The sequence below is a fragment of the Choristoneura fumiferana genome, chromosome 9, assembly GCF_025370935.1.
Source record: "Choristoneura fumiferana chromosome 9, NRCan_CFum_1, whole genome shotgun sequence".
Taxonomy (NCBI): Eukaryota; Metazoa; Arthropoda; class Insecta; order Lepidoptera; family Tortricidae; genus Choristoneura; species Choristoneura fumiferana.
Window position 1 is genome coordinate 6,695,513 of NC_133480.1, and position 15,832 is coordinate 6,711,344.

Genomic DNA, 15,832 nt, shown 5'->3' on the forward strand with positions numbered 1-15,832 from the left:
CAAGGAGTCATTGGTCTGTTGCCGGCCTTTAAAGAGAGTAGGTATAAGCCCAGAGGCCTTATTGCCTAACGCTTGAAATGACAGATTTTGTAAAACTTTGGAAAACTGCCATTTGATTGTGATCGCGAGTGTCAGAAGCGTTAAGCAATCCGGCCTCTGATGTCATAGTTGTATGGAAACACTGCTGGCGGAAGTTGATTTCATTGCTGGCATTTGTATTGCGTTCCCTTGCTTTATCGAAAGTACACACTGAGACATGGATGCACAGAAAAACAAAAAAAAGAGACCAGCGCTGGGAATCGAACCCAGGTGCTCAGCAATCCGTGCTGTGTGCTATAACCCCTACACCACCGCTGGACAGGAGTCTAGACACAAATTTCTCCTATGCACACATCATATCTCAGGTTGCTTTTTACCCTTTTTTAATAATAATAACAGTAGCAGCAGAAGCAATGCAGTGATGCAACTATTGCAATTATAAAATCTGTTCAAACACATACCTCCATGATATCATTGTGATCTCTGACATTTCTGCTTTCCATGAAAACGTGTTTTGTATCGTTCAGCTGAGCCCACATGCCCGACTCTCGCCATCTGGTATAGGATAATTGAGAGGAATTCATTGGCAATTTGTTTAATAATTATTGTAGAGACAAACTATTAGAAACTTACAATTTTGAGTTGTGATATTCGAAATTGATTATTTTTGCATACATTTTTTGCGAAAATAACCTTTAATATAGTATTTAAAATCACTATTACAGTTTTTTTTTTCAATTTGAATTTTGCCTGTTCTCTTTGACTTTGGTCAAAATTTGACTTATCCCAGTCAAAATAAACGTGTTGAAACAAAGTGATAAGTGTGCGAAGTAAGGCTTACCTCTTCACAAGTTTGTTCATAAGCATGTAAGAGGGCAGGAAGCAGAGGACCCCGTTGGGTGTCACCTGGGAGACCCATAGCACCGCCTGTCCCAGCCCGTCCTGCGTGTCGGACTGGTCGGTGCCGCGGCTGGTGCATTCCAGCGGCTGCCCGTTGGGACATGTTGTCAACGTGCCTATCCATACCTGTCGGAGAATGCGGTACTTAATAATGTAAAAGGGAAAAGGGCGTCGCCAGCTGATAATCCAGGGGGGGGGGGATGGGATGGGGATGCCTCACCCTCGATCGGGGAGACACCGACATCGCCCTTAGCCAGGAAGCTCAGACAGGAGGATCAACAGATCATTGCAACTCACTTATATACCGACGAACACGAAATTATTCAAACTTCTTTCAGCCATCTCATTACAACTTTTGCAAGAGTGGACGAAATGAGCTTTACGGTGGGAGACGGAGAGAGAGAGTTCTTGCGAAAACGCCTGAGGGGAGAGTATGTTCGCGCGAAACTCTGCCGAACAGATCAAAAAGCAAGCAACGTTACCCGTCGTATTTTAGTATTTCAAGAAATTTCAAACCTTGAAAAAGAAACGTTCCAGTGACCCTAGCGCCACGATATTAAAAAGATGAGTGGCGGCCATTATGGCTTGTTGGAATAGGCATGCATGTGTATTTTAGGTAAGCCAGGGTCTCTGTGTCTATTCTATCAGCTAATAAACTATTCTTTTAACAAATTAAATTTGACATTACTGACCCTGTCCTTTGGTATGATGTGGTTAGGGCTGACTTGCAGCGGGAAGTCGGTGGCGAGCTCCGAGTGGAGACTGATGAGCGGCGTGAGGGTCCCCGAAGCCAAGATGATGCATTTGGCCAGCTTCAGGCCTTCGAAGATCACGGCCGGATTCATGCAGAGCAGGCGGAGCGAGAAGGTCTCTCTGTCTGATTTCTGGAAGTTTGTAAAAGCGATTGTATAATAAAATGTCCAACTGATACAAGATTTCCAGCCGAAATTGGACCTTCGGTCGGTCACTGATAATAATTATAGTTCGCTGCATAAAAACACAAAGTTAAAGGTCATCCCGAGTAGGAACTCGTATGAATAATAAATAAAATAATAATTCATAAAGACTAGCTGTGATAAAATCCGGAATACGATAATTCGTTGAAGAAATAGAATCATCTACATAGATCGAAGAATATTTAAGTTGGATAGTACAGCATTATGATTCTTTATGATCTCATTTTCAGCATCTTTATATTTGCATATTTTCGAACATAGTTTGCTGCTTTTCGTTAAGCTGATTGTACCTATTCTTATCTATTAGTTTATCATTTTTTCTCGCTCTTGCAACTATAATTAAGTCACTAAAAAAGCAAAACAAGGTGACATCACTGCACTTATTGAGTACTTAATCGCGCGCGTGTCCAGTCGTCTATATAACGCACGGTTTAAAAATAACTTTTTGATACCACTGATTTTTTGGCTGTAAACGAGTTGTTAAATCGTAGTTTAAAATGGAAAGAAACAGTGCAGTATTGAGTTGAACAAAGCTGCAATTAGTGTGCATTTTAACGAACCTGCAAGACTTTTTAACATCGGCTAGACTTTCCGAAAATACGGTGCACTTTATGCCAAGGTTAAATTTGTTTAGGAAATCTATAAGATGTATTCAGATAAAATTAAATCGTTTAATCACAACTACTATACAGTGGAAATTTTGGATGCACAATACGAAGATCTTGAGAGATTTTTTTGTATACCGGCTTCTTGGATCCAAGTAAAGGGATCAGATCAAAGGGTTCTTGTTTCATTTCCTTTGAATGAAGAAGCATCAGTGACTAAGCAACGGGTTAAGGATGGTAAAGAATTTTCTGCAAATTGGACAGTTCTTGTGGCTGACGTCAAGTATGGAACGAGTGAGTTATTCAATGTATTCTTTATTCCTTATACTTTTAGTTATTTGTGAATATAGATTGGTCATAAAAACGTAATATTGACCTTGAGACATCAGTCTTTATTTGATTTATGATTAATTACATCCCACTATTATTATAAATGCGTATTGTTGCCTTTAAACCGCTAAACCGAGAAATTGGGTATAGAGATACTTTGAGTCCCGGGGAAGGACATAGGTTACCTAGTTTTTATCCCGGATAATTGCAAAGTTCCCGCGGGATAGCGATAAAGAAATTCTACAAAATTGTATTAGCGTGATAGTTCCGATTGTGGTATTAATTATGTAATTTTTAATCCCACCAAACACATTCTGTAAAAAACTTTAAAAAACTAGCCAAGTCTCGATGGAGCTGCTTGCTTATCTCTAAAAAGTAATGAAATCTAGACAGTCGTGCCAAGTCTAAGGTACTGCGATTTCTTTATTACTATAGTTCTCTAATAGTTTGGTTGAACTCTTTTGTTTTCAATCAGAGTCACCATGTACTCCAGATCTTCGATTATCCTAGTTTTTATAGTTTTCCCTTTATGTGGCAATTAAACCCTAACTCTGTACCAAATTTCAGCTCTCTGAGTTTATGGGAAGTACTAGTTCTATTTGATGATCATGAGTGAGTGAGTGAGTGAGTGTCATAAATGCGAAACTTTGCTTTCGCTTAACTTCGGAGCTAAATGACCTACAGACTTGAAATTTTGGATTTTAAGTATGTGATTATAGCTTACTGGATGACGAAAATTTCTGCGTTCTGGTCTTATCCAGAGGTTCTCAAATAGGGGCCTGAAAATGCGGCGAAATGGTTCCAGTAAAGGATGGTACGGCAGTGTTTGCTTCGCGCTCGACTTGGCGGGGGCACCGTGCTCCCAGATTCTGCAGGCAAACGTACGTTTACTTTGCCTTTGGGTGACTGCAAAAACCGCGGAATTAAAACTAGTTTTAATTGCTACTCATAAAAGTTATTTCGAATCTAGACAAAGAAATAACATCTGTTTTTACCATTCAAATAGTTAAATAAATGTTGAGCCTTTTTTGTTCCCAGATTCATATGAAGACGCAATCAATTACATCACAATGATTGAAAATAGATTAAGTACTTCAAGAAAAGAGTTACGCAGAAATAATTAAAGGTACTTTTAGGGCAATACACATTTAAAGTACAAACTTAACTTAAATCATTTTATGATATAAGATCAAAATGTTTTGTTTCAGAACATGAATCACTGTATAGTGATTTGGAATTAACTGAATCGCACAAAATCGTAACGGAACCAATTAATTCAATTAAGGATGATGATGATATTCATGAAAAATAAACTGAAACAGTCGAAGTTGGTATAGCTAGTAATGAAAAGATAGGCAAATCACCCCAAGCTTTGCAAGATGAACAGGAAACAACTGGACAATCTGCGGCAATATCAGACGATTCTATTAATGAAACGTCTGAAGCATCCGTAAACAACAGCAACATCGAGAACAACAACAGCGAGAAAAGTTTCGAAAACCTTATCAAATTAATTTTCAAAACAAACTTTTTAGAACAGTGCAAAAAGAGACATTCTTGTTTAGAAAAACGTCAGATCGAAATGGACCAGATTCGTGATGGCTATAATAATGTGAGTTCTATAATGAAGAAAATAATCAATTTAGTAGAAAACTACAAAAAATGCTACATTGATCAACTACATGTTACTACTACAGAAGACAGAGATGTAGAAAAGACAGAAAAAGACGAATGCATAGTAAATGAAGAAACCGAAACAAATACTTCGCCAAGAGAACAAGAAAATCACGATACTAATGTTGGAAATGAAATTATTGATAACCATAGGAATGTTCAAAATCTGCAGCAAAAAAAACCTAGAGTCATGGAACGATTTACTTTACCGCAAGAATACAATGAAAACGATTCCAGATGGTGTTTAAGATATTCTGAAAATAAAGCAGGTCTTTTAGAACTTATACCGCACTCACGCATTTATGTCGATGCCATTAAACTGGAACATTGTAAACTAATTTCGAACGATGGCAGAACTTTTGCAAGATTATTGTTACTGGAAATATTTACTGATAATGCACTAAGAGTATGCTCTCTTACGGGTAGAGTAGCCTATACCTACAAAAGTGTAGGAAAAGAATATATGCAGACCTGGCTTGGACGAAAACGCGAGAATCGTATTATTCAACTATGTCTAGCAATACGGAAAAGAAAGAAATTGGCCTGTACTCGATGACCACACCTTAACGTACAGTGTTCGTAATAAATTACGAGAAATCAGAGCGAAGCCATATAAACGTGACAACAGCTAAGTATATAAATAGAATAGCATTACACAGATTCTCTTAAGTTTGTTGAATTTAGTGTTGAATTATATAACATATTTTTGCTGCATTATCGCATTGGGCATCGCCTGTAATGATAATTGTATGTGTTGATGAAATAAATAAACTTTTGACTTTGTTTTGTTTCCGATAAATCTAGTGAAGACGAAAAAAATTTTAGCGATAACTTTAAAAAGCGCAGTTATTTTCTCTATATAAGATAACTGCACATGTAGGGTATTTATGCATATGTTTTATACATAGGTATAAACACGGTATAAAGCATTATTGCGGTTTATTGTCATCATAATTTTACGAAAATACGTATTTTACCTATTGAGTTGCGTACTCGCAAATACTCGTGGTCGTAATTTGTGGACGTGTACTAGGAAGAATTGGCACACATTTGGTCTAGTACAGTCAGCAGAAGTATCTGCAGCTCTCGCTCTCTTATGACCTTGACAGTAGAGAAGAGACGCGTGTAGATCATTATGAGCACCATAGCCGGTCATCTATTTCTGCGACTGAATGTTTAGTTGCTATCAGATATCTCGGAGCGGCCAAAAATATCGGTGAACTCAAACAATAACTTCTGCTCACCCGCGGCCTTAAGGCCACGGTAAAGTAAGGTCGCGGGCGAGCAAAGTTATTATTTCAGTTCATTGATATGGACCTCCGCAAAGTAACGCCTGATTCAATAAATTAAATAATAAATAAATATCAAGGGATACTTGACACCAATTATATAACAACATCGGAACATGCACTTTATTTCCAAGGCATTAGAGTTCATGTTTCGATATTTTTGATCATCTTCGCCGCTTCGAAATGTCTGATGGCGACTGTACGTCTTACCGTTTAATAAGCGTTTCTAAAATACCTCACCTGGCCGTACTGGGAGCTCCGTTGCGAGCCGTCGTATTCGCTGGGCGAGTTCTTGACGAGCGCCGGCACGAAGTCGTCCAAATATTTGCCGTCCTGGCGGAACAGGAACCCTGTACGTGCAAACATTAACATCAAAACGATAGCACGATTTAGGCATTAAACAGGCTATTCAATTCCAAAAGTCATTAGTGATTTGTTAGTTATACTGTAGTGCCGCTAGTTTTATTTGTGATAGTTTATCTATTGTCCCCTACAATAACTAAAACTTTATATGTGAGACGGTTCTGCGGTTATTATTATTACTTCCAATCAGGTGACCCGCATGCTCGTTTACCCCCTCTTAGATTGAGAATTGAGACATAAGAACATTAATTAAACGTAGGTACCTATACAATCTTACGACAAAAATCCTTAAAAATATTTCAATATACTATATAATATATGAGGGTCCTAGTTTTTATAGTAATACGGTACCTACTATCGATATACGTTGTACTCACCAAGAACGGTTTGGATGGACTCTATCAGGGTGCCGGTCGCTTGGCTCACGCCGAAGAGTGTGCGCGGGTCTTCGCGGAGTCGCTTGCAGAACACCTCGGCACAATCGCTGAACTCTACAATACTTATTTGGTCATAAAAAGCTTCGCTAATATTTTTAGACGATTATTTTACATATTTTTACTCTATTTAAACATAGTTTAAGGGTCTGGCAGGGGATTGCAGTTGCAACCCTAAACAGTGTCTAAAATTGAGTACCAATTGTAGGTACAGGTCGATTCACAAGAGTTGGCATGAATGGATTGAACGAAAGTAATGCATTTTTGAAAGAAAATGACAGATGCATGAAATTTTCATATTTGTGTAAAATGTGTTCAAATAGGTAATACACAGATACTTTCATTCACTCATTTAATCCATTCGTGCCAGCTCTCCTGAATACACCTGTTGACCTGTACTGTAACAAATTTGAGGTGAATATTTATAGACCTTTTATACGTGTTACCAACCAAAGCCACATAGGAACATATATAAAAAAAACTTTCAGCCTTTAGAAAATAACGAATATCTGGCTGTCGCTGGCTCTTGCTCTATATTCCAGAAACCCAGCTATCTACTTTTAGAAATGAAACTTACACTTTTTACTTTTACTTGCGTTCTTTCGCTTTTCACGCCGAATCGAAAAGGTAAAATGCCACTCCACGCTCTAGGGATGTACGTCACTTTTAGTGATGTGTGGTTATATCGTACAGTTGACGATTTCATAATACTACAAACTTACGCATTTATAAAAGAAGTATTTGCAAAATAGCAACATTTCATAGTATGTAATAGTAGTAGAGTAAATCGTCAATTACTGCTACCCTTCATAAACTGGCCACCTTATACTAAAAATAAATTCTAGTTATAGGTGACCAGAATTTATTTTTACTATAAGGTGGCCCAGTTTATGAAGGGTGGCCATTAATTGACACCTTATACTAAAAATTAACTCTGTTTATAGGTGACTAGATTTTTTTTGTGTAAGGTGGCCATTTTATGAAGGGTGGCCAGTAATTGACACGTTATACTAAAAATGAACTCTGTTTAAATAAAATAAATAAATATCACGGGACAATTCACACCAATTGACCTAGTCCCAAAGTAAGCTTAGCAAAGCTTGTGTTATGGGTACTAAGCAACGGATAAATATAATTATATAGATAGATACATACTTAAATACATATTAAACACCCAAGACCCGAGAACAAACATTAGTCAGGTTCTCTAACCACTAGGCCATCTGGTCGTCTCTGGTGGTCTGGTGTTTATTAGTAATTGACGATTTGCTTTACTCTACTTCTGTGAAAGTAACAAAATAGCGGTTACCGTGGAACTGTCGCTGGCCGATATTGTGGTTGTTGAGCGTCTGCACGAAATGCTCGACCTGCCACGTGTGCACGGACTCGTTGTTGTTCACCGGCCTGTTGTTTACCAACGGGGTTTGATTCGCGAACCTGCAATCACCAATATTATTTATAGCATCTATGTCAAAATATAATCTAATAGTAGATTGTACAACAAGAGCATAAAACGAGCCATTTTACCCAAGACGTTCATATAGCCACCCGACCCGGTATGGCGAGGGTGGATAGACACGTCGAGGGGAAAATGGGTTTAATGCTCGAGTTTTACACTCTGCTTTTCACTTCGATGGCGAGGAAACGAAATAGCAACATTGGAAACAATTGTTCACTTAAGTACTATGTACATTTTATTTTTCATGCATTACTATATAATTATATAGTTTTATTGATTTATTTGATTGTTTCTTTGTTTGTGGCTGTTGACAGCTGATTACCTTGGCCTTAGACGAAGATTTTATTTTATGCACTAGTGCATAAAAAGTCATTTTATGTCGCCTAGATCCAGCATAAACACGAACCAAAAACCTTTATTTTATCAGCCGTAAGACGTCCACTGTTGGACATAGGTTAAGGTCGCGGGTGAGCAAGGAAATTATTTTAGTTCATAGGTCTCCCCCTTACATAAAAACATTAATACAGTCACCTGGATTCAAGTCAATTTATTTAATTCAGACAAAATCCACCCCTTCAAATAAAATTTACAGAGTAATAGAAATAAAAAAAAATATATTTTTAAAACTCTCTGAACTAATGTCGTTCAGTTTGACGAGTACGATCTAAGTTTTAATTATTTGCTCCTGTTAAAGGGCACACCTGGTATATTTCAATAACACCATAGATCGCTTACCAGTCATCCCAGGATTTGAGTGTCATCAAAAGCTGGTCGACGTTGTTTATGACGTCTTGGTTTTTGAATCGGTACTCAGCTACCGTTCCCAGCTCCTTGAAAATAAAATTAAAAGTTAAAGTGACCGTATCCTAATCTAAATACATAGTCTATACCAGAGTTTAATTTTGTGTTTGTTTTGATTGTATCTAGTAGTGGTAATCTCTGAAACTAAATAAATATAAATTGCGTGTGTGTGTGAAGTGGCGAAAACGATCGTGATACCGACTGTGTGTGTCATTTGAGCACTCTCCATTTCAAGCCAAGGCGTCGTCTTACCTTGATGCCCAGTTGTATTTCGTCCCTAGTGATGGTCTGCGAGGCGGCGTCGCGGCAGATGTCTTCGATGTTGTGGGCCTCGTCGATTATGATTATCTTGTCGCGCACGTCGATTGACATCTGGAATAGATGAGCTAAGTATAACCAAAAGGGCCCTGGAATTTTATTGTCGCATACCTATTGTTTACATTGACTACATACAATTAATAATCTGGCTTTAGTTTTTTGCCAAATTCAATTGATTTTGCGCGTAGGATTTTTTACCTGCTTGCAATCGCCTTCGACTGTCCCCTACACTGAGCATGGCCCGACATGCTATTGACCGTTTTTAGGGTTCCAGAGCCAAAATGGCAAAAACGGAACCCTGTCTGTCCGTCCGTCCGTATGTCACAGGCATTTTACTCGAAAACTACAAGATGTATATCAATGAAATTTGGAGTACAGATGTCTTGTCAAAGCCGCTATTTAGTTTTGTAGTTAAATTACAAAAATAAATATTTATAGGAGGGGCACTCCATACACGTAACAGAAATAGAAATAAAAAAAAAAATTGTTTTAACTCGCATCAACGCGTGGCACATAGTTCGACAGCCCTTTTGAAATGATAGTAAGGTTTCTCAAAAACTTTTTTGATTAAGTGAAGATTTCCGGAAATAATCGCTCCCAAAGTAGCAAAAATTGTGCCCCCCCTCTATCTTGTAAACCGTTTGTCCAAAAAATATGGAAAGATAACGCTTAATAGATACTTTCAACGAAAATTGGTTTCAACATGATCGGATATACCGTTTTTGAGCTATTGCTTCTCAACAAAAGGATGTAAGTGCCGTGAAGATACGCTCTTTTTCTGGTAATAGATTTTAAGACTGTAGTAAGTGTTTTAATTGTGTTATAACGCATATAATATTACTTGATTTTTTTCGAAATGGCTACGGAACCCTATCTTGGGCGTGTCCAACACGCTCTTGGCCGGTTTTTTTTTATCTTTGCAACGTCTAGTTACAAATATCTATATAGTTTGAAACTTGCATTGCGCGAAGATCATTTTTGCGACGTACCTACTCGATGGCGGATACATCCATCAGAACGGATATATTCGCGGTTAGCATTGGAAAGATTAGTCAACATGGATGGTACACTCACACTGCTCCGTATACCGGGCTCTATAAGGTAATTATAGGGACAGAAGACGATCTGCGCGGACGCAGCCATCGCTCGCGCCGCGTAGTAAGGACACGCGCTCATTGCCTCCCCCGCGGCCACCAGCTCGTCCAAGTCGAAGGCGGGCGGCAGAGAGTTATGGTGCAGGGCCTTTTGGTTGTCGAAGAACTTGCAGTTGGTGCCTTTTTCGCCCTGCTTATTGGTGTGAGTCTGGAAGCGCAGATTTAATCGGATTAAACCTTATAAAACTTAACTTTTTATAAATTTAAAGACAATATCGATGCTAAATCTAGCGTTATCGCGATCGACTAAGGATAAGTCGCAAGAATTTTCACTGAGCAAGATTTCTCTTGTTGTGTTAATAAACGTGGAATGGTAATGAATGACGGTTAACTGAGCGGTTAAAAATTCTAGTATTTTACCTAATAATTTCAAATTTACAAAAATTTCATTGTGGTCTTGACTTATGTTGCAAGAAGATCAGCCGTGTAAAATTTAGGGGCTGTTTCACCATCCATTGATTAGTGTTAACTGGCGGTTAGGTGTGATGCCGTCTCTATTTGTTTTGTTCGAATAGACGGAGACGGCATCACATTTAACCGTCGGTTAACGCTAATCAATGGATGGTGAAACAGCCCCTTAAAGTCTCGAAATTCAGTGATTGAGATTTCAAGATTTTATACGCGGAAATTCTGATCGAGTCGAGATAAAGTAGACGTAGTTTAGCAAAAAGGATCCAAAGCATGTTATTCTTTAAATTCGCTTTTGTTCCTTCTGAAAGTAGATAAAAAAAAAGTTGAGAGTTGGATCCTTTTTGTTAAACTACGTCCAAGTAATTTCAAGGATCCAGCTGTGTGTAGGCATAGGTACCAAATTTTACCCAAACATGTGCAGCTGTTTCAGCGTGAAAGACTAACAAACAAACACATACATACAAAAACACACTTTCACATAAAATAGGCGTACTAAGTCGACGAGTTGCGGAAAACAGTCCGATGCTACCTATGTATACAAGAATAGACCAGCAAATTTTGATAGGTACAGTCACCAACACCAATACCTGACACAACAAGCGTGCATAAATATCTGATACGACTCATTTCTAGGGCCGGAAGGACGTGTCAGATATTTTTGCACGCTCCGCTGTGGCAGATATTAATGCTGGTGACTGTACCTATTCATAATAATTATTAAGTATCTCAAAGTTTGTCAATTGTATTTTGTTTCTTTTCTATTGTACAATAAAGAGTTTACATACATACATACGGTCAAGGGCATAAATATATATACGTTACCAAAACATCAAAAATATAGTACTAGTGTAGTATACACCTTTATGCCACTAAACATAAGGTCGATGTATACATATTTTGACGCTATGGCTGTATATATACATTTTTGCATTCGACTGTACATTGTACATATTGGTATGGCTCCGAAACTTGGCCCGCAAATCCATTCAAAATTATGTTATTTTCTGAGATACATGATAGCCTTTGATAATCAGTGTAGTATATATTTCTTCTTGTCTATGTTTTATTTCGCTATAAAGCTTGAAACTCACCTTAGTGCACCCCCTGCACATATCATTCTTAGTCTTCCAGACCTGCCGATCAAATTCCCTGATGCAGCTGTATTCCCTGCTAGCTAGCACGGTCATGGCGGCTTCCCCACAATAGAACGTCCTCTTGAACTCCTTGATGACCTGCTGGAGTTGCTTGTGGGTCCTGGCTCCGTAGTAGATCGTCGGCAGGCTGGAATCAACAAGCACTGATGTCTGGATTTGAAGGCTCGTCACCAGTTTGTACAGGCGTCTGGAAGCAAGGGGTTACCGTCACCGAATGTACCGAACATGCAATCTACAATCTAGAAATAAAACAAATTACATAATGTTAAAGTATATCTACGTGTGTAAGGTAACCACAACCAGCTATCGTGTATTCATTCCATTACTCACACATGACATCACTCTAAATTATTACTCGCTACTGCTAAAAATCTACGTGTTGTTAAAAAATTACAGTTTTAATAATAATTTCATTTTGTTGACGAAGTTATAGCTGTAGGTTTTTACTCTTCTACTTGTATTACAAATTCAGCACAATTTTCACTTCTTTTAGAATGCCATTTTTAACTGACGTGATTTTAAAAATCGGTACCCAACGGCGTGCAACGTAGCCGCAACTTCTGATTGCCCATACACTTTTCATTGCAATGAAAATGTAATGAAAAAAAAGGAAGGGCGGCCAAAAGTTGGGAGCTTGTCTATACTAGCCCTAATTTCTAATTAGTTGAGAAGTTGAAAGTGGCGAAAAGAAATTTGGAGGGATAATTTCCACCAAATACAAAATTAAAAATTTTGGTCAATTCGAATGAAAAGCACGTAAGTAAATAGATACTCAATGTAAGTACGTATATGGCTACAAATATAGGAATAGTGATTGATACATTAAAGAAAGAGCACGCTATAGCTACACATATGATTAACTTAAACGTTATTAGAAGAAAAATACAAAATCTAAAGCTATCAAAATTATATTTTCATTACATACCTCATACCTATATTGTAAAGCGTAATAAAGAAAACAACCAATTTTTTCTTTAATTCTAGAAGAAAATTTTCACAAAAGGCAGAAATAAGATTTGTGTAGTAAAGGTAGGTATGTGTTATGTTATTCCAGATATTCAACTACCTACAGACCAAAACCAGCCAATTTCGCATTAAGGAGTAGGTAATAAACATGCACACGCATATATGTATATCTATTTACTCACAAACTGTCGTATTTGTAACATTAGAAGGAGTAATAGGAAAGCAGCCCCGGATATCTACGTTTTTTTCGAACCGGGGCAAAACCTTGATGGTGGCGCCCCCTCCCTTCAGTGTTTGAGAAAAACTGTTAAAACTACCAATGAGTAGCATTTTTCTTCTTTTCTTCTTCATTTCTTGTCTCAAGGGTTTGGCGCACCCATGAAACTGCCGCCCGGGGCAAGTGCCCCGGTTTGCCCCCCCTTAGATCCGGGGCTGTAGGAAAGTGGGATGACAGGGCGCCAAAAGAACAACACGCCCGCTGGCCGCTGGCTATTCTGCTAATTACTTGATTTCCTCAGGGGTGTCAGGGGACGGCGGCCTGCCGGTCTTCTGGGGCGTCGGAGGTTGCTCCGGAGACGAAACATTCCAGTGGATTTAGCATGAAGGAGTAACAAACATACATACACACATACACACACACACACGGTTGAAAGGAGAAATTGACTAATCGTCATTTTTTTAAGATAGTGAGTTATTTACATGATCGGAATCAGTAAGTTTTTCTCTGTCGTTTGAGCTACCTATGTCTCGAAATTTTCACAAAAATGTCACTTAGTCAATTTTTTCCTTTCAACCGTCGATAGGTACCTATATACTCACAAACTATCGCATTTATAACATTAGTAGAATTAATAGGAAAATGGGATGACAGGGCGCCAAAAGAACAAGACGCTCGCTGGCCGCTAGCTATTCTGCTAATTACTTGATTTCCTCAGGGGTGTCAGGGGACGGCGGCCTGCCGGTCTTCTGGGGCGTCGAAGGTTGTTCCGGAGACGAAGCCTTGGAGTCTAAGGAACTGTTCAGTTTGCGTTTCTTGTGGATGGTCACCAGACCCGAGGAAGAAGTCTCTACAAATATTAAAGTATCACATTTTTACAAGCTCTTATACCGGGTGTGGCCTATAATACGAGCAAAAAATTAAAACATTAGTTCAGCGATTTTTAAAAATAATGGAGTCTTTGAATTTTCCTTTTTTCATACAAATTAAATACTGCTATCAATGTACGCCATCCTAGAACACAACTGACGTCGCCTGTCACTCTACAAACATCAAGCATTTCGCTTTACATTGCTTCTTCGAATAAACTTAAAAGTGTAGGGAATAAAAATTAAAAAACTAATTATTTTTTAAAGTCGCTAAACTAATGTTGTTCAGTTTGAGGAGTATGATCTATGTTTCAATTATTTGCTCATATTACAGGCCACACCCGGTATGTATGAGTATTTACTTTTAACTTCACCTTGTATATTTATTTCATAGCTTCAAATCTTGGAAGTTAATTTTGATCTACTTCCAGCGGACGGACTGACTTGAAATTTGGTGTTCATAATGGCAGTACAGTCAGCATTATTTTTTTTTACTTTTATTGTAAACTTTACTAGCGAGATGAGACAGAAGATGTGGATAGTTTTAAATTGTATTTATCCGGAAAATGGACGACGTAAGCTATTTTCAATCCTTAGAGTTCGCATTAAAAATACCTATACCTACCTACCTACTTGCTTGAGCAAGTGCTTGTAAAGACAGCTACGACTGTTGTCATTGCAAGTCCCACTCCCACCCCCCAATCGCTTCCAAATTTAGCAACATACATAAATCACATAAATCTGAGTTATCATCACCGAAACATCCTTTTAAGGCCCATCGTACCAAATTTAGGACATACGTAACATCTAAAGAAATGTCAACTTTTCTTGATTGATATTAAATTACAAATTCTAACAATCACAATTTGACATGCTTCTCACGAGGTTAACAAATTTTTGCTTCAATCTTTGTTTTTAATACCAAATTGAATCATCGGGTGCTTCTACACGACGACGAATAAAAAACAATCGCAAACCGAAAACTGTTCTGATATACCGTACAAAAACATGTTTAAGTCTATTATTGTAAAAATCTTAGCCTCCCTGTCGAAAACAAAATACTTAAATATAATACTAACAGAGCTTATGTACAGCAGTACATAGAAAGGTAGGGGGTAGCCGTAGGCCGGACAGCGTGGGCCTTCTCTAATGAAATATTCATTTTCAGATAGGCAACATGTAATGTTATACGGTAAACATGAGGTATTGTGTTTATAAAACTTGCTCCCTACAAGTAACTAGATAACTTGCTTGTTTTGTGTATATTAGTAATTAGGAATTACGGGTCAGGACGGTTCTTCATTTGTTTGCGTATTTTTACGCATATTTTATCATCATGGGGTGTGTATATAACTACATTTGTGCGGCAAATACATTTGTTTGCAAAAGGATCGCGACACAAATCTATAAGCCGCTCGAATTGAATTTTCAACTAGTTGTCATAACTTTATTAGGCGGTTGTTTTCCGCTATCATCATCAGTTTGAACCATGGCGCACCATTGAATGACTTCGACTTTAAGCTGCTTTATCACCTAAAAGAGCTGAAATTTGGTATACTCGTGTAAAACCGGTAACAATACCATAATTTTTGTACTGTCAATTTTGGTAGTCCAGCCAGGATCGTCTCCGCCGGACGGACGGAACTTCTCAACGGTTAACGGCATTGACTTGAAATTTAGTACAAATAAAATGTAGTCTGGATGACAATGGAAGTACAGTCAGCAAAAAAAGATTGGATTAAATTTTTTTTTTTAGTAAAAACTTATCAAACAACTGGCAGTAGGTACCTTCATAGCTATCAGAAAGCGGTTCCTGCCGCTTAGCGCCTGATCCGGATGCTCCTCCGCCATCATCCACGGGCTTGTCGTAAATACTCTTCTCGCCTTAAAGAA

General features: G+C 38.2%; 2 protein-coding genes and 1 long non-coding RNA gene across 3 annotated transcripts in view; 1 reads left to right on the forward strand and 2 right to left on the reverse strand.

Moving 5' to 3' along the window:
* Nucleotides 1–13,427, reverse strand: part of LOC141431086 (Fanconi anemia group J protein homolog) — an 18,117-nt gene extending 4,690 nt beyond the window's left edge. Inside the window, exons 1-11 of the mRNA XM_074092082.1 lie at nucleotides 13,359–13,427; nucleotides 11,825–12,074; nucleotides 10,243–10,470; nucleotides 9,103–9,222; nucleotides 8,785–8,879; nucleotides 7,900–8,027; nucleotides 6,534–6,647; nucleotides 6,034–6,143; nucleotides 1,632–1,823; nucleotides 881–1,065; nucleotides 501–594 (exon numbers count right to left, since the gene is read on the reverse strand). Of these exons, the coding sequence (XP_073948183.1) occupies nucleotides 501–594; nucleotides 881–1,065; nucleotides 1,632–1,823; nucleotides 6,034–6,143; nucleotides 6,534–6,647; nucleotides 7,900–8,027; nucleotides 8,785–8,879; nucleotides 9,103–9,222; nucleotides 10,243–10,470; nucleotides 11,825–11,920 (1,362 nt within the window). The 5' untranslated portion in view covers nucleotides 11,921–12,074; nucleotides 13,359–13,427. The remainder of the gene's footprint in view (nucleotides 1–500; nucleotides 595–880; nucleotides 1,066–1,631; nucleotides 1,824–6,033; nucleotides 6,144–6,533; nucleotides 6,648–7,899; nucleotides 8,028–8,784; nucleotides 8,880–9,102; nucleotides 9,223–10,242; nucleotides 10,471–11,824; nucleotides 12,075–13,358) is intronic.
* LOC141431089 (uncharacterized) lies at nucleotides 2,286–6,026 on the forward strand. The gene is made up of 3 exons (XR_012451696.1): nucleotides 2,286–2,794; nucleotides 3,869–3,956; nucleotides 4,039–6,026. It is a non-coding gene; the product is annotated as an uncharacterized lncRNA (long non-coding RNA).
* Nucleotides 13,428–13,630: 203 nt separating the features above from the next.
* Nucleotides 13,631–15,832, reverse strand: part of LOC141431087 (uncharacterized) — a 99,793-nt gene continuing 97,591 nt past the window's right edge. Inside the window, exons 4-5 of the mRNA XM_074092084.1 lie at nucleotides 15,728–15,823; nucleotides 13,631–13,920 (exon numbers count right to left, since the gene is read on the reverse strand). Coding sequence (XP_073948185.1) covers nucleotides 13,772–13,920; nucleotides 15,728–15,823 — 245 coding nt within the window. The 3' untranslated portion in view covers nucleotides 13,631–13,771. The remainder of the gene's footprint in view (nucleotides 13,921–15,727; nucleotides 15,824–15,832) is intronic.